General features: G+C 43.4%; 1 protein-coding gene across 1 annotated transcript in view; it reads left to right on the plus strand.

Annotated features, from left to right (window-relative positions):
* The window catches only part of LOC142663515 (uncharacterized), a 31,455-nt gene extending 16,981 nt beyond the window's left edge, over nt 1-14,474 (plus strand). Inside the window, exon 8 of the mRNA XM_075842237.1 lies at nt 10,165-14,474. Coding sequence (XP_075698352.1) covers nt 10,165-11,036 — 872 coding nt within the window. The 3' untranslated portion in view covers nt 11,037-14,474. The remainder of the gene's footprint in view (nt 1-10,164) is intronic.
* Nucleotides 14,475-18,812: the final 4,338 nt, after the last annotated feature.

Raw genomic sequence — 18,812 nt, forward strand, 5'->3', positions numbered from 1 at the left:
TATCAGTGCGCTCTGACTAGCTTTTTCTTGATAATAAATGGTTTTAGTAACATTACTCCCTATTGTTTACCTTGAGAGGTTTGTTTTGCTCAGTAAGTTCATTCCTCTTCTCTTCCTGTGTTTCTCCTCCCTGCATGCACTGCTCTAGTCCCAGCATGCAATGTGCATGCAGCAGTGCACTTGCTCCGCCTACTACACCCAGCTCTACTAACTTCTGCAATCTCAGTCTTCATTTTGGTGCTCTCATTCTATTACTGATAGCACAAGCTGAAATAGTTACATAGTTACATAGTTTGTACGGTTGAAAAAAGACACATGTCCATCAAGTTCAACCAAGGGATGGGAAAGGGGAAGTGGGATAGGAAAGGGGTAGTAAAAAATTTCTACACATAGTAGTTAATATTTTTTTGTTCTAGGAAATTATCTAAGCCTTTTTTAAAGCCATCTACTGTCCCTGCTGTGACGGCTCCTGCGGTGTCTACTGTCCCTGCTGTGAAGGCTCCTGCGGTCGGCTATTCCATAGATTCACAGTTCTCACAGTAAAGAAGGCTTGTCGCCTCTGCAGGTTGAACCTTTTTTTCTCCAGACGGAGGGAGTGCCCCCTTGTTTTTTGAGGGGGTTTTACATGGAACAGGATTTCACCATATTTTTTGTATGCGCCATTCATATATTTATAGAAGTTAATCATGTCCCCCCTTAGTCGTCTTTTCTCAAGGCTAAATAGGTTTAGTTCTTTTAATCTTTCCTCATAACTTAGATTCTCCATGCCCCTTATTAGCTTCGTTGCTCTTCTTTGTATTTTTTCCAACTCCAGGGCATCCTTTCTATGAACTGGAGCCCAGAACTGGACTGCATATTCTAGATGAGGCCTCACTAATGCTTTGTAAAGTGGTAATATTACATCCCTGTCCCGCGAGTCCATGCCTCTTTTGATACACGACAATATCCTGCTGGCCTTTGAAGCAGCTGATTGACACTGCATGCTGAAATTTCGTTTATGATTTACAAGTACACCCAGATCCTTCTCAACAATTGACTCCCCCAGTGTAGCTCCCCCTAGGACATATGATGCATGCAGGTTTTTCGTACCCAGATGCATAACTTTACATTTATCTACATTAAACTTCATTTGCCAAGTGGACGCCCAAACACTTAGTTTGTTTAAATCTGCCTGCAATTCATGAACATCTTCCATAGTCTGAACTATATTGCATAGCTTGGTGTCATCTGCAAAAATAGAAATAGTGCTATTAATCCCATCCTCTATATCATTAATAAATAAGTTGAATAATAGTGGTCCCAGCACTGAACCCTGGGGTACACCACTTATAACTGGGGACCATTCAGAGTAGGAATCATTGACCACAACTCTCTGGATACGGTCCTTGAGCCAATTCTCAATCCAATTACAAACTATACTTTCTAAACCTATAGTCCTTAATTTACCCATTAGATGTCTATGAGGGACAGTGTCAAATGCCTTTGCAAAGTCCAAAAACACTAAATCCACAGCGGCCCCTCTGTCTAGACTTCTGCTTACCTCTTCATAAAAACAAATCAGGTTGGTTTGACAACTTCTGTCCTTTGTAAAACCATGCTGGCTGTCACTTATAATGCTATTTATTGTCACATAATTCTGTATATAGTCCCTCAATAGCCCCTCAAACATTTTCCCCACAATTGATGTTAAGCTTACTGGTCTATAATTACCCGGCGAAGACCTAGAGCCCTTTTTGAAAATAGGCACCACATTTGCCCTGCGCCAGTCCCTTGGCACTATACCACTCATGAGAGACTCTCTAAATATTATGAAGAGGGGGACAGAAATAACTGAACTAAGCTCTTTAAGAACTCTAGGGTGTAACCCATCTGGTCCCAGGGCCTTGTGTACATTTATTTTATTTAATTTAGCTTGGACCATATCTACATTCATCCAATTCAGTATATCAACTGATATATTAACAGCACTGGCACCGGCTACATCAGCTGCTCCTTCTTCTGTTGTATATACAGAGCGGAAGAACCCATTTAGTAACTCTGCCTTCTCTTGATCCCCTGTGATCAACTCCCCATTACCATTATCTAGGGGTCCTACATGTTCAGACCTTGGCTTTTTTGCATTTATATGCTTGAAGAATTTTTTAGGATTTGTTTTACTATCCTTGGCCACCTGCCTTTCATTTTGTATTTTTGCTGATTTTATTACATTTTTACAGATTTTATTAAGCTCTTTATATTTTACAAAGGCTGCAGATGTACCCTCAGATTTGTATTTTTTAAATGCCCTTTTTTTGTCGTGTATTGCCCCTTTCACAGAAGGTGTAAGCCATGTGGGGTTTAATTTGAGTCGTTTATACTTGTTACCTGTAGGAATACATTTTGCACTATAATAACTCAAAGTAGATGTGAAAATCTCCCATTTATCATTTGTTCCATTATTTGACATTAGTTCTTCCCAGTCTATATCCTGAATTGCAGCCCTCATCCTGGGGAAATTGGCTTTCTTAAAATTAAATGTTTTTGCCCTCCCAGCCTGCGTTTGTTTTTTACAGTATAGGTAAAATGTAACTATATTATGATCACTGTTACCGAGGTTTTCACGAACATTGACATTCCCAACAAGCTCTGCATTATTAGAAATGACCAGATCCAACAGAGCTTCACCTCTAGTCGGGTCTTCCACAAACTGGCCCATAAAATTTTCCTGCAACAGGTGGGGGAAATGTCTCCCCTTTGCAGTTGAAGCCGAACCATGACACCAATTAATATCCCGGAAATTAAAATCTCCCATTATCACTACAGTACCCGCCTGTGCAGCCCGCTCCATCTGTTTATATATTTGACCTCCTATCTCCTCAGTTATATTGGGGGGTCTATAGATTACACCAAAAGTAATTTTTTCAGTGTTTACTTCCCTTTGTAATTCCACCCACAAGGTTTCAACCTCCTCACAGTCTTCACCCTCTAATGTCTCATTTACACTCGCCTTCATATCGCTTCTCACATACAGACATACACCACCACCTTTCCTATTTGCCCTGTCTTTCCGAAACAGTGTAAAACCCTGTAGATTTACAGCCCAGTCATGTGAAGAGTCCAGCCATGTTTCAGCAACACCAACTATATCTATATCTTCTTCCAGTATCAAGGCCTCCAGCTCCCCCATTTTGCTTGCTAGACTTCTGGCATTTGTGAACATACACTTTAACTTGCCTTTAAATGTTTCAATTTCACTATCAGAAATGTGATTATTTGACATTTGGGCCTTTTTATTTTCACTGCTGTTTTGTAACGAAAGGATCTCCTTATCTTGTTGCCTAGTCCTCTCCCCACCGTCTGTTTCTCCCCCCACCAATATAGTCTGACCCCTCTCTAACCTGGCTACCCCTTTATTTCCTACATTGGCCTCCCTCCTCAGTCCTAGTTTAAACACTCCGCCACCCCAGCTAGAATTCTCTCCCCCAGCACAGCGGACCCCCTTCCATTTAGGTGCAAATCATCTGCAGAATACAGTTTGTACCCCAATGAAAAGTCAGCCCAGTGCTCTAGGAACCCAAATCCTTCTTCTCTACACCAAGACTTCAGCCAGGCATTTAACTCCCTGAGCTCCCGCTGTCTTTCCTGTGATGCGCATGGCACAGGCAGTATTCCTGAGAATACTACTTTGGAGGTCCTTCCCTTCAGCTTGTAGCCTAGTTCTTTAAAATTATTCTTAAGGCTCCTCCACCTACCATTTATTCTGTCATTGGTACCGACATGGACCAAAACAGCTGGATCATCACCAGCCCCTCCCAGCAATTTGTCCACCCGTTCCACCACATGCCGAACCCTGGCACCAGGGAGACAGCAAACCATTCGGTTGAGGCGGTCTTGGCGACAAATTATTCTATCCGTCTTCCTGATTATAGAATCCCCTACAACTACCAATTGTCTTGGCTTACCTGCATTACCATCCCGCCGACTACTAGCTGGGCTGTTCTCCCGGCTGTTAGGGAGATCAGTATCCACTAGGGCTGCCATTTCTGAGACTGACACCCTCGCATCATCACCCAACCTGGCAATTTTGCTTGGAATGCCAGAAACCGGATCGGCCTTCCTTGTCTTTGACCCCTTTCTACTGCCCCTAACTACATTAACCCAGCTACTTACCTGATCCTGCTCACCCATGTCTTCACCCTCCAGTTCTAACCCACTAACTGCATGCTCTGTGAGCAGCAAGCTCCGCTCAAAATTGTCTATCTTCCTCAGTGTTGCATTTTGCTCCTCCAGATCACTGGATATCTGCGTTTTTAACCTCTTAACGCCGAAGGGCAGATATATCAGTCCTCTGCAGCTGCTAGTTCGCGCAGGAGGAGGGATATATCCGTCCTGTGATGGCGCGGGTACTGCCAGTGTACCCACGCGATCAGCGGCAGGAGCACGGCTGTTATACACAGCCTGGCTCCTGCTGCAACTGCGGGAATCGAAGCGCGCTCCGATTCCGGCAGTTTAACCCATTAAATGCCGCTGTCAATAGTGACAGCGGCATCTAATGTGTTTGACAGAGGGAGGGAGCTCCCTCTGTCCCCCCATCGGCGCCCCCGCAAAGAAATCGCGGGTCGCCGTCGGGTTTCCATGGCAGCGGGGGTCTAACAAAGACCCCCAGGTCTGTCTTCAGCATCTGCCTGTTAGGCCATGCCGGAGGCATGACCTAACAGATTGCCTGTCAGTTTTACACTGACAGGCAATAATGCTTCCGTATACTAAGTATACCAAAGCATTATATATGCGATCGGCACATCGCATAGTGAAGTCCCCTGGTGGGACTCAAAAAAAAAATGTAAATCCGTTAAATAAAGTTGGTGAAAAAAAAATAAATAAATAAATTACAGTGAAAATCAAAAAAAACAAATCACACATACACATATATGGTATCCCCGCGATCGTAACAACTTGACCAATAAAATGAACACATTAATTAAACCGCCGGATGAACGGCGTCCAAAAAAACAACGGCAAAATTCGCTCTTTTCTCCCATTCCCCCCATAAAAAATTAAATAAAAATTAATCTAAGTCCTATGTACCCCAAAATAGTACTAATGAAAACTACACATTGTCCCGCAAAAATCAAGCCCACATACGACCACATAGACGGAAAAATAAAAACATAGTTACATAGTTACATAGTTACATAGTACGGCTGAAAAAAGACACATGTCCATCAAGTTCAACCAAGGGAAGGGAAAAGGGAAGGAAAAATTTCTACACATAGGAGCTAATATTTTTTTGTTCTAGGAAATTATCTAACCCTTTTTTAAAGCCATCTACTGTCCCTGCTGTGACGGCTCCTGCGGTGTCTCCTGTCCCTGCTGTGACAGCTCCTGCGGTAGGCTATTCCATAAATTCACAGTTCTCACTGTAAAGAAGCCTTGTCGCCTCTGCAGCTTGAACCTTTTTTTCTCCAGACGGAGGGAGTGCCCCCTTGTTTTTTGAGGGGGTTTTACAAGGAACAGGATTTCACCATATTTTTTGTATGTGCCATTAATATATTTATATAAGTTAATCATGTCCCCCCTTAGTCGTCTTTTTTCAAGGCTAAATAGGTTTAATTCTTTCAATCTTTCCTCATAACTTAAATTCTCCATGCCCCTTATTAGCTTCGTTGCTCTTCTTTGTATTTTTTCCAACTCCAGGGCATCCTTTCTATGAACTGGAGCCCAGAACTGAACTGCATATTCTAGATGAGGCCTCACTAATGCTTTGTAAAGTGGCATTATTACATCCCTGTCCCGCGAGTCCATGCCTCTTTTAATACACGACAATATCCTGCTGGCCTTTGAAGCAGCTGATTGACACTGCATGCTGTTATTGAGTTTATGATTTACAAGTACACCCAGATCCTTCTCAACAAGTGAATCCGCCAGTGTAGCGCCCCCTAGGACATATGATGCATGCAGGTTGTTGGTACCAAGATGCATAACTTTACATTTATCTACATTAAACTTCATTTGCCAAGTGGACGCCCAAACACTTAGTTTGTTTAAATCTGCCTGTAATTCATGAACATCTTCCATAGTCTGAACTATATTACATAGCTTGGTGTCATCTGCAAAAATAGAAATAGTGCTATTAATCCCATCCTCTATATCATTAATAAATAAGTTGAATAATAGTGGTCCCAGCACAGAACCCTGGGGTACACCACTTATAACCGGGGACCATTCAGAGAAGGAATCATTGACCACAACTCTCTGGATACGGTCCTTGAGCCAATTCTCAATCCAATTACAAACTATATTTTCTAAACCTATAGTCCTTAATTTACCCATTAGGCGTCTATGGGGGACAGTGTCAAATGCCTTTGCAAAGTCCAAAAACACTAAATCCACAGCGGCCCCTCTGTCTAGACTTCTGCTCACCTCTTCATAAAAACAGATTAGGTTAGTTTGACAACTTCTGTCCTTAGTAAAACCGTGCTGGCTGTCACTTATAATGCTATTTATTGTCACATAATCCTGTATATAGTCCCTCAAAAGTCCCTCAAACGTTACGGCTCTTGGAACGCGGCGATGCAAAAACAAGTATTTTTTTTCTAAAAGGCTTTTTATTGTGCAAACGTAGGAAAACATAAAACCTGTACATATTTGGTATCCCCGTAATCGTGCCGACCCATAGAATAAAGTTAACATGTTATTTACGCTGCATAGTAAACGGCGTAAATTTATAACGTGAAAATCAATGCTGGAATAGCTGCTTATTTTCAATTATCTCCTAAAATAAAGTTAATAAAAGTTAATCAATATATTATAAGCATCTAAAAATGGTACAATTACAAAATACAACTCGTCCCGCAAAAAAACAAGCCCTTATACGGCTATGTCGACGGAATAAAAAAAAAGTTACGACTCTTGGAATGCGACCGTGAAAAAACAAAAAATAATCCAAAAGGTCATTAACGCGCAAAATGGCCCGGTTTGAAGAGGTCTTGTGGTACCAAAACAGTGGAAACCCCCAAAAGGTGACCCCATTTTGGAAACTAGACCCCTTGAGGAATTCATTGTAGTTTTCTTGGGGTGCATGCGGCTTTTTGATCAGTTTTTATTATATTTTTAGGTGGCGTGGTGATTAAAAAACAGCAATTCTACTATTATTTTTTTATTCTATTTTTGTTACAGCGTTCACCGTGCGCTATAAATGACATATTCACTTTATTCTGCGGGGCGATACGATTAGGGCTCATTTACACGAGCGTGTTATACATCCGTGCAACGCGCGTCGCAGGGACCTATGTTAGTCTATGGGGCCGTGCAGCCAGGTGCGTGATTTTTACGCAGCGTATGTCCACTGCGTGAAACGCACGACGTCCTATATTTGTGCGCTGTTCGCACATCACGCACCCATTGAAGTCAATGGGTGTGTGAAAACCACGCATGTCGCACGGAAGCAATCCAAACGGAGTGTCATAATGATGGTGGCTGCGCGAAAACCACGCAGCCGTGCATCATAAAGGGCTGACACACGGAGCTGTTAAGTGCCTTTTGCGCACGCAAAACGCCGCGCTTTTTGCTTGCACAAAACGCACACGCTCGTGTAAACTCGGCCTTACGGTGACACCAGATGTTTATAGGTTATTTTATGTCTTATGGCGTTTGCACAATAAAATACGTTTTGTAAAAAATCATTCACTTTTTGTGTTCCTTATTCTAAGAGCCAGAACTTTATAATTTTTCCATCAATAAAGCCGTGCGAGGACTTATTTTTTGCGTAACGAACTGTAGTTTCGATCAGGACCATTTTTAGGTACATGCGACTTTTTGATCTATTTTTAATAAATTTTTTGGGAGGTGAAGTGACCAAAGAATTGTGATTTTGGTATGGTTTATTATTATTTTCTTTTACGGCGTTCACCGCGCGGGATAAATAACGAAATAATTTTGTAGTTCAGGCCGTTACGGACGCGGCGATACCAATTATGTATAGTTTATTTTTTTATATATTTTTATTAATAAAAAAGGACTGATCAGGGAAAAAGGGGGATTTTTTTTAACTTTTATTTTCTTATTTTGACACATCTTTTTTTTTTTTACTTTATTACTTTGTCCCACAAGGGGACTTGAGGGCAGGAGGCCCTGATCACTATTCTAATACTCTGCACTACATGCGTAGTGCAGTGTATTAGAACTGTCAGCTATTCACTGACAGCAAGCATAGTGGGTCCTGACTTTGTCAGGACCCATTAGGCTTCCGTCGATGGCATAGCCGGACGCCATTGTTTGGTGTCCGGTTGCCATAGTAACCATCGCCGGCCGCTATCGTGTAGCAGGCCGTCGATGGTAACTTAACCCCTAAAAAGCTGCGATCTCTATTGAACGCGGCTTTTAAGGGGTTAGACAGCGGGGACACAGCGATCGGTCCCCGCTGTAGGAGCTGCGGCAGCTGCTGAACAAGACAGCAGCTGTCACAGCTCCTGCACCTGTCGGGAAGACGGCCGAAACGGCCGTTATTCCCGCAACTTCATATTCCGTCGCTAATTTATAAGGGGTTATAATTTCACAGAGCATGCGCGGTGGAGTGTGCTAACCACGCATGCTCTAATAAGATAAAGAAGCACGTGGTACGGTTACGTCATTTGTGACGTAACCGTACAGTGTGAAAGCCGGAAACCGGAAGCAAGGCAGAAGACCAAATGGACGGGTCTGCACAGGAAGTGCAGATTTTGCATTACTAAGGGGGCGGTGACGGAGGAGGATATACGACGCTACAGCCATCTGATGAAACGGAAGTACATTGTAAAGTTATATATTTTTCATTGTTTTATTTAAATAAATGTAATTTTTTAGTTCCGGAAAACCCCTTTAACCCCTTCGGGACGAAGCCATTGTTTGATTTTTCATTTTTCACTCCCCGCATTCCAAGAGCCATTTTTACGTCAATATAGCGGTGTGTGGGCTTATTTTTTGTGGGGGGAGTTGGAGTTTTTTTTGGTACCATTTATAATACCATATAATGTACTGGGAAACTGAAAAAAAAATGGAAAAAACAGCGACTCCTCAATTGGTTTTTGGGTTTCGTTTTTACGGCTTTCACCGTGCGGTAAAAACGACAACTTATCTTTATTCTGCGGCTCAGTACGATTACGGTGATACCACATTTATATCGTTTTTTTTATATTTTACTACTTTTATTGATCATAAACTTTTTGTTAAATTAATAAAATGTTTTGTGTCGCCGCGTTCTGAGAGCCAGAACTTTTTTATTTTTTCACCGATTGAGCCGTGCAAGGACTTATTTTTTGCGGGGCGAGATGTCGTTTTTATCGGTACCATTTTTTTGGTACGTAGAACTTTTTGATTACTTTTTATAAAAAAAAAATTTGAGAGCTAAGTTGACCAAAGACCAGTGATTTTGGCGCTTTAAATAAATTTCAACGCCTCAGATGCTGCGGTCGCGATTGACCGCAGTATTTAAGGAGTTAAACGACCAGGAGCAGCGTGATCGCTGCTCCCGGCAGTTGGTCCCGGGTGTCCGCTGAGCGTGCTCCAAACATCATCCCCCGCACCCAGACGTAATGGCACGTCGGGGTGCCCGAAGGGGTTAAAGGGGTTGTCTGGGCACGGGCGATTTTTCGTACTGATCACTGGATAGGCCATCAGTATATGATCTGTGGGGTTCAACACCCAGACCCCGCACCGATCAGCTGTTCTGGCTGCCTCCCGCCACCGGAAATTATTCATTGGTTGGCGCTGGAAGCGAATGGCTCCATACATTGTATAGCAACCGTACTGCATCTCTGCTCCTATTCACTTGAACAAGAGCAGAGCTCCAGTGTTGCAGGACGACCGCTATACAATGTACGGAGCCTTCCGCTTCCGGCATCGACCACTGCTTAACATCCGGTGCCGGAACGGCTGATCGTTGTGCATGTGTCGGACCCCCATTAATCATATACTGATGACCTATCCTGTGGATAGGTCATCAGTATGAAAAACCGCCCCATGCCCAGATAACCCCTTTATCGCCAGTTGCGTCTCAGCCCTGAAGGGGTTATTAACCACCCTCTGTTTTCTACCCTTGTGCGATTTTGTTAACCCAATTATTCACGTTTCCCCCCAATATAGTATAAATCTCATTTGATGTGTATTAAAGAAAAAAAACATATAAAAAAAATCTCTCTTCATTTTCAGATGAAAGATGCAGTGAGAGCTCGGGGGGGCACCTTGTAACTCCAGATTCAGAAGCAGACGATGATCTCACGCAAGATTCAAATGGAAAAAAACGGTATAACCCCAAAATACATCCAGGACTTTCCAGTCGAAATTTGTCCCCCGATCCGTCTAATTATAACGGGCCTCCTGATAAACCAGAGCGTGTTAGGAAAAGTAAAAGTCTAAAAGGGGTTGAAATCCTTCCATATTGCCAATGTGGGAGGTTCTCTTCGTTTTCTTGTTCCAATTGTGGCACACAGGGCGCAACTATTACACATGAGGAAATTAAGAAAAAAAAACGTTCGTTTTCATGTAACGAATGCAGCAAAACGTACACTCATAAGTCGCATCTTGTACAACATCAGAGAGTTCACACGGGTGAGAAGCCATATTCCTGCGATGGGTGCGACAAATCGTTTTCAAGGAAATCGCATCTCATTGAACATCAGAGAACTCACACGGGGAAGAAACCCTTTTCTTGTTCAGAATGTGGGAAGTGTTTTAGCAAAAAGTCAAATCTAATTCAACACAAGAGAAGCCACACCGGGGAGAAACCATTCTCCTGCACGGAATGCGGGAGATGTTTCACGGTTAAAGGAAACCTGGAGAGACATCAGAGAACTCACCGAGACGAGAGATTGTTTTCGTGTTTGGAGTGTGGAAAATTCTTTTCCCAGAAATCGCATCTTATCGAACATCAGAGAATTCACACAGGGGAGAAACCATATTCGTGTCCGGATTGCGGAAAATGTTTCAACGACAAATCAGATCTGGTTAAGCATCAGAGAATTCACACGGGGGAGCAGGTTTTCCAGCTTCCTTCTGATGGGATCCGCTCCTATTTACAATAAGTTTATGGTCCTCACATGGACTGTTAAACGGTCTTCCCATCTAAGACATTTATAGCACGTTCGATAGATGTGAATCCCGTCTCTGGGACCCGAACATATCTTGAGAATGCCGACCCCATGTGGCCTCGTGAGGTGAGCACCACATCAAGATGGAGAAGTGGCCGGGCATGCGGGCAGCTTTCTCCATTCACCTCCGTAAGCGTTACGGAAATTGCAGAGTAGGCTAGCTTAGCGGTTTCCATAAATCCCATAGAACGGAATCTATAGAGCCGCCGCGATCCTTTTCGTTCATGCCCTGCCTAGATTTGGTGGCCGTCTCACGATGCAGGGCGTAAGGCATAGATATGAGCCACCTACATCTAGGGATGCACGGTGCATCGAAACTTCGATACTGTTTCAATACTGTGCATCCCTAAACGGTTCGATACCGCTATTTCCTGTATTTCGATACTGAGCTGCGCAGCCGCACAGCTCAGTATAGTAACATATGAATGTATGGGAGCGCGGCTGCGGTTGTGTAATTCACCCACAGCCCCGCTCCTGAGTCATGATATGTTTGCGGGGTCAGGATGATGCGATGTGGCCAGCGCTGCACTAATGAGCGGCGGCACTGGAGACAGAAAATGGCGGGCGCACTACAAAACACCCCCATGTTCTGTCCCCAGTGCCTGAACCGCCGCTCATTAGTGCAGCGCCGGCCGCACCTCCTCATGCTGACCGCGCGCGCACTTCCAGTCAGGAGCGTGGCAATGGCTGACAGCCGCAGCCCCGCTCTATAACGGCGGAGATCAGAGAAACCTCTCATCTCCGCCGTTATTCCCCTGAATGCTGCGATCACAGCTGACTGCAGCATTCAGGGGAAAGTGAGGAGGGGGATGCCCCTGGATCGCGTCACAGGGAATTCCTGTGACGCGATCGAGGGCCATACCATATATGGGCAGACAGCCCAGGGTCTATTGACGGACCCCAGGGCTGTCTGACCATATTTCTTGTTGTTAGGGCATACTGAGGTATGTCCTAACAACTGCCTGTGTGCTATTCGTACACAGGCTAATGTACTGGCACATATCTGATATATGTCAGTACATTAAAGTTTCTGAACAAAGTATTGTTAAAATTTTAAAAAAATACACATTCACCTTTTTTACAATAAACATTAAAATAAGTCTCAATACATAAAATATTCCCACATTCAGTAATGGCGCGGACAACAATTTTTTTGCATCATTTATGATGTGTGCGCTGTAAAAAAATGAAATAAACACGGCTTTCATTCACTTATTAATGCGAGGTGCGATGAATTTAACCTCCATGTTCCTCACATTAATAGTAATTAACCCCATCATGTACCTCAAACATTAACCCATTATGACTGAGAAACATGATGAGGTTAATTACTATTAATGTGAGGCGCGTTCAAAATTCATCACACGTCGCGCCTCACATCAGAAAACGGAAGAATTTTTTTTTTTATTACTGTTGGCAAAAGTATCGAAATTGGTATCTAAATCGCAATACTAAACGAAGTATCGGTATCGAAGTCCAAATTCTGGTATTGTGACATCCCTACCTACATCTATCAGTCGTGTATGACATCCCGTGGATATGCTAAAAATGTCTCCGATGGGAATAACCCTTTAATATGGAGGTAGGAATGCGGACGTGTCTCATTATAATGGATACAGGCTCATTCATGTACCATCTACAGAGCAGATCTAATTCAATAGAGACGAGTCTTGCGTCCCGATATGAAATATGCAATTATTGCCCTTCGTCTTTTTTATTTTTTTCTAAGGGCACTATATATAACCTTGTTCTGTGTGTTCCTCTCGTCCCACGCAGGGTGTTTAGCATAGTGTATTGGAAATGATTGGTAAATGTTGTTTTGATAACGTCAGTCTATATCTCATGTATTTTTTTTTTTAATATATAATATATATTTAACAAAATTCTAAATTAAAGGAGAAATACCAAAAGATGTATAAAACATGTATTTCACGGAGCAGGTTCACTAGGTAGTCTTGGGAATCCCGAGAACAATGGTTCTTCGTGTCTTTATTATACGGCATCCATTGAAATCATCCGGCATCCATCCAGTAGTCCTCCAGAGCAAGCATTCTACTTATGGCTAGGGTCCTGATTTCGGACCCCTCTATATGCCCTAATAAGTCGGACGGAAAACCCCTTCGTGTCCCTATGACAACACTTCCTAGCCAAGTGATTTGGCGGGACATGTTTAAAAACCCAAGAAAATAGGACTAGATTCTGATTGGTTGCTATGAGGCTCGTGATCATCATGGCCTGCCGGCGTACAGCATGGAGTAATGTTATCGCAGGCGAAGGAACTGTACACATAGGCAGTTTATAACTTCAGCTAGAAAGAAGAATAATTTAACATATTGAAGTAACTTTAAAGGGGTTGTCAGCATGAGGTGGTTTTTCATACTGATGACCTAGCCATTAGATAGGTTATCAGTATATGATCGATGGGGGTTCGACATACGGATCCCGCACCGATGAGCTGCCTCCGGCACCGTAAGTTATGCAGAAGTCGGTGCCGGAAGCAGAAGGCTCTGACCACTGTATAGCGGCCTTAGTGCAGTAACCCAGCAAGACCGCTATACAGTGTACGGAGCCTTCTACTTCCGGCAACGACCACTGAATAACTTCTGGAGGCAGCTGATCGGTGCGGGGGCTGACCCCCACTGATCACGTACTAATGACCTATCGGTAATCCGTATGAAGAACCGCCCCCTGACAAGACAACCCACTTCAATATTCATCTTTTGGTATCTCTCCTTTAGTGTTTCGTTTCGACTTTAGTTAACAATTGTCACAATACCGGTGCCACGTTGCCGGTTATCCAGATTTCTCACCGTTGACTGCCAGAAAGCTATCGGCAGCCTGTAGTCCCGACGACAGGTAGTTGTATTTATGGCCAATGTGGGCCGCTAGGTTCATGTATTCTGAGATGAACTCTAACACATAAATAAGTTGGTCTTAGAATACTTTGTATTAATTGCTAAACAATCGAGTAAATGTTTTAGGGAAAAAAAAATCCTTTGACTAGAAAACTGAATGTACATGTTATGTTATTGTCCTCGCATTCACAGTACATTAGGGCAGGGCTGGACAAGTCCCGGGACCACAATTAAGTTGGCACCGAAACTTTTTGGGATTATTCTCTATCGATGTCAAAAGAAATTCTTTCGATCGGGTGCCCAGAAAAGTCAAATGAGCTCTCGAATGGTCTAACCGACCTCCAGTAGTTTGTCCGTCCCTACATTAGGGTATTAAAGAGTAACCACTAGACTTGTGAAAACCACTGTTAAAATGCAATGTGTGAACCCGGCCTTACAAAAAATGTGTCGCTTCATTTTTTTTAATGATTGTTTACAGTGAAATATATTTTTGTAATAAACATTCATTTTTTTTGTATTTGTATATTTTTTTTAAATCTAATTCATACGGATAAAACAGCTCAAGAAAACATAAAAACTTTAAACCCTTAACCCCCTTGGACGAAGCCATTTTTAATTTTTGTTTTTCACTCCCCGCCTCCCAACAGCCGTAACTTTTATTTTTCCATCAGTAAAGCGGTGTGAGGGCTTATTTTTTGCGGGAGGAGTTGTAGTTTTTATTGGTACCATTTATAGTTCCCTATATTGTACTGGGAAACTGAAAAAAAATACAGGATACAGGGTGGTTAAATACACTCAGCTTTTGGAGTTTCGCTGGGTGGTCGGCACAACTCGATCATCAAGCGTGTGGAGCCTTGATGCTCCGTATATTGGCATTCTGCTGGCCGTCAGAGTGAAAACCGGCGGCTTAGGAATCAGCGGGAGTCGATGTGGAAAAGAGGTTCCAAATTATTTGAAAAAACTATTAGTAGAAGGCGCTCCTGCACTTACGTGGATGATTGAGCCGAATCCCCAGTCGAGGCTTGTCCAGCCTGATGAAGACCTTAGTCCAAGGTCGAAAACGCGTAGCTTCTTGTACCACCATTGAGACATATGCTGTTTATTACACGTCTTTTTTAAGAAATAAAGTTCATATTTCCTACCCACTGAGATATTCTGCCTCAACTTCAGATTCGGCTCAATCTTCCACGTTAGCGCAGGAGCGCCTTCTACTAAGTGATTGTTTTTTTTTCAAATCATTTGGAACTTCTTGAGTTTTTGTAATGTCTAAATGTCCAGCCCGCTTAGAATCATAGACTTCTTTTAGAACATGAAGTCATGATGTTTCTGGTCCTTTTTGCAGTGAATCCTTTACATCGCTCTGTATATTTGTATTATTTCGGCTACGTTGGAGGGTTTTTTGAGCATGAACCGTTCATTTAAGGTCTGGCCACAGCATCTCAATGGTTTTCAAGTCAGGACTTCAAAATCCTACTGGAAGGTCCCTCTGATGTCCTATAGAGAAATACATAGAGACACCTACTGGAAGGTCCCTCTGATATCCTATAGAGAAATACATAGAGGCACCTAGTGGAAGGTCCCTCTGATGTCCTATAGAGAAATACACAGAAGCACCTACTGGAAGGTCCCTCTGATATCCTATAGAGAAATACACAGAGGCACCTACTGGAAGGTCCCTCTGATGTCCTATAGAGAAATACACAGAGGCACCTACTGGAAGGTCCCTCTGATGTCCTATAGAGAAATACACAGAGACACCTACTGGAAGGTCCCTCTGATGTCCTATAGAGAAATACATAGAGGCACCTATGGGAAGGTCCCTCTGATATCCTATAGAGAAATACATAGAGGCTCCTACTGGAAGGTTCCTCTGATATCCTATAGAGAAATATATAGAGGCACCTACTGGAAGGTCCCTCTGATGTCCTATAGAGAAATACATAGAGACACCTACTGGAAGGTCCCTCTGATGTCCTTTAGAGAAATACACAGAGACACCTACTGGAAGGTCCCTCTGATGTCCTATAGAGAAATACATAGAGGCGCCTACCGGAAGGTCCCTCTGATGTCCTATAGAGAAATACACAGAGGCACATACTGGAAGGTCCCTCTGATGTCCTATAGAGAAATACATAGAGACACCTACTGGAAGGTCCCTCTGATGTCCTATAGAGAAATACATAGAGGCACCTACTGGAAGGTCCCTCTGATGTCCTATAGAGAAATACATAGAGGCACCTACTGGAAGGTCCCTCTGATATCCTATAGAGAAATACATAGAGGCACCTAGTGGAAGGTCCTTCTGATGTCCTATAGAGAAATACACAGAGACACCTACTGGAAGGTCCTTCTGATGTCCTATAGAGAAATACACAGAGACACCTACTGGAAGGTCCCTCTGATATCCTATAGAGAAATACACAGAGGCACCTACCGGAAGGTCCCTCTGATGTCCTATAGAGAAATACATAGAGGCACCTACTGGAAGGTCCCTAAGATGTCCTATAGAGAAATACACAGAGACACCTACTGGAAGGTCCCTCTGATGTCCTGTAGAGAAATATATAGAGGCACATACTGGACGGTCCCTCTGATGTCCTATAGAGAAATACAAAGAGGCACCTACTGGAAGGTCCCTCTGATGTCCTATAGAGAAATACACAGAGACACCTACTGGAAGGTCCCTCTGATGTCCTGTAGAGAAATATATAGAGGCACATACTGGACGGTCCCTCTGATATCCTATAGAGAAATACACAGAGGCACCTACCGGAAGGTCCCTCTGATGTCCTATAGAGAAATACATAGAGGCACCTAGTGGAAGGTCCCTAAGATGTCCTATAGAGAAATACACAGAGACACCTACTGGAAGGTCCCTCTGATGTCCTGTAGAGAAATATATAGAGGCACATACTGGACGGTCCCTCTGATGTCCTATAGAGAAATACAAAGAGGCACCTACTGGAAGGTCCCTCTGATGTCCTATAGAGAAATACACAGAGGCACATACTGGAAGGTCCCTCTGATGTTCTATAGAGAAATACATAGAGACACCTACTGGAAGGTCCCTCTGATGTCCTATAGAGAAATACACAGAGACACCTACTGGAAGGTCCCTCTGATGTCCTATAGAGAAATACACAGAGACACCTACTGGAAGGTCCCTCTGATGTCCTATAGAGAAATACATAGAGACACCTACCGGAAGGTCCCTCTGATGTCCTATAGAGAAATACATAGAGACACCTACTGGAAGGTCCCTCTGATGTCCTATAGAGAAATATATAGAAGCACCTACCGGAAGGTCCCTCTGATGTCCTATAGAGAAATATATACAGTGAAGGAAATAAGTATTTGATCCCTTGCTGATTTTGTAAATTTGCCCACTGTCAAAGACATGAACAGTCTAGAATTTTTAGGCTAGGTTAATTTTACCAGTGAGAGATAGATTATATAAAAAAAGAAAATCACATTGTCAAAATTATATATATATTTGCATTGTGCACAGAGAAATAAGTATTTGATCCCCTACCAACCATTAAGGGTATGTGCACACACACGAATTACGTCCGTAATTGACGGACGTATTTCGGCCGCAAGTACCGGACCGAACACAGTGCAGAGAGCCGGGCTCCTAGCATCATACTTATGTACGATGCTAGGAGTCCCTGCCTCGCTGCAGGACAACTGTCTCGTACTGTAATCGTGTTTTCAGTACGGGACAGTTGTCCTGCAGCGAGGCAGGGACTCCTAGCATCGTACATAAGTATGATGCTTGGAGCCCGGCTCCCTGCACTGTGTTCGGTCCGGTACTTGCGGCCGAAATACGTCAGTCAATTACGGACGTAATTAGTGTGTGTGCACATACCCTAAGAGTTCAGCCTCCTCCCGACCAGTTACACGCTCCAAATCAACTTGGTGCCCTCATTATAGACAGCTCTTACATGGTCACCCGTATAAAAGACTCCTGTCCACAGACTCAATGATCAGTCTGACTCTAACCTCTCTCTCCAACATGGGCAAGACCAAAGAGCTTTCTAAGGATGTCAGGGACAAGATCATAGACCTGTACAAGGCTGGAATGGGCTACAGAACCATAAGTAAGACGCTGGGTGAGAAGGAGACAACTGTTGGTGCAATAGTAAGAAAATGGAAGACATACAAAATGACTGTCAATCCACATCTATCTGTGGCTCCATGCAAAATCTCACCTCGTGGGGTATCCTTGATTCTGAGGAAGGTGAGAGCTCAGCCGAAAACTACACGGGGGGAACTTGTTAATGATCTCAAGTCAGCTGGGACCACAGTCACCAAGAAAACCATTGGTAACACATTACAATCCTGCAGTGCCCGCAAGGTCCCCCTGCTCAAGAAGGCACATGTACAGGCCCGTCTGAAGTTTGCAAATGAACATCTGGATGATTCTGAGAGTGATTGGGAGAAGGTGCTGTGGTCAGATGAGACGAAAATTGAGCTCTTTGGCATTAACTCAACTCGCCGTGTTTGGAAGAAGAGAAATGCTGCCTATGACCCAAAGAACACCGTCCCCACTGTCAAGCATGGAGGTGGAAACATTATGTTTTGGGGGTGTTTCTCTGCTAAGGGCACAGGACTACTTCACCGCATCAATGGGAGAATGGATGGAGCCATGTACCGTCAAATCCTGAGTGACAACCTCCTTCCCTCCACCAGGACATTAAAAATGGCTCGTGGCTGGGTCTTCCAGCACGACAATGACCCGAAACATACAGCCAAGGCAACAAAGGAGTGGCTCAAAAAGAAGCACATTAAGGTCATGGAGTGGCCTAGCCAGTCTCCAGACCTTAATCCCATCGAAAACTTATGGATGGAGCTG

This window comes from Rhinoderma darwinii, chromosome 11 (genome assembly GCF_050947455.1).
Source record: "Rhinoderma darwinii isolate aRhiDar2 chromosome 11, aRhiDar2.hap1, whole genome shotgun sequence".
Lineage (NCBI taxonomy): Eukaryota > Metazoa > Chordata > Amphibia > Anura > Rhinodermatidae > Rhinoderma > Rhinoderma darwinii.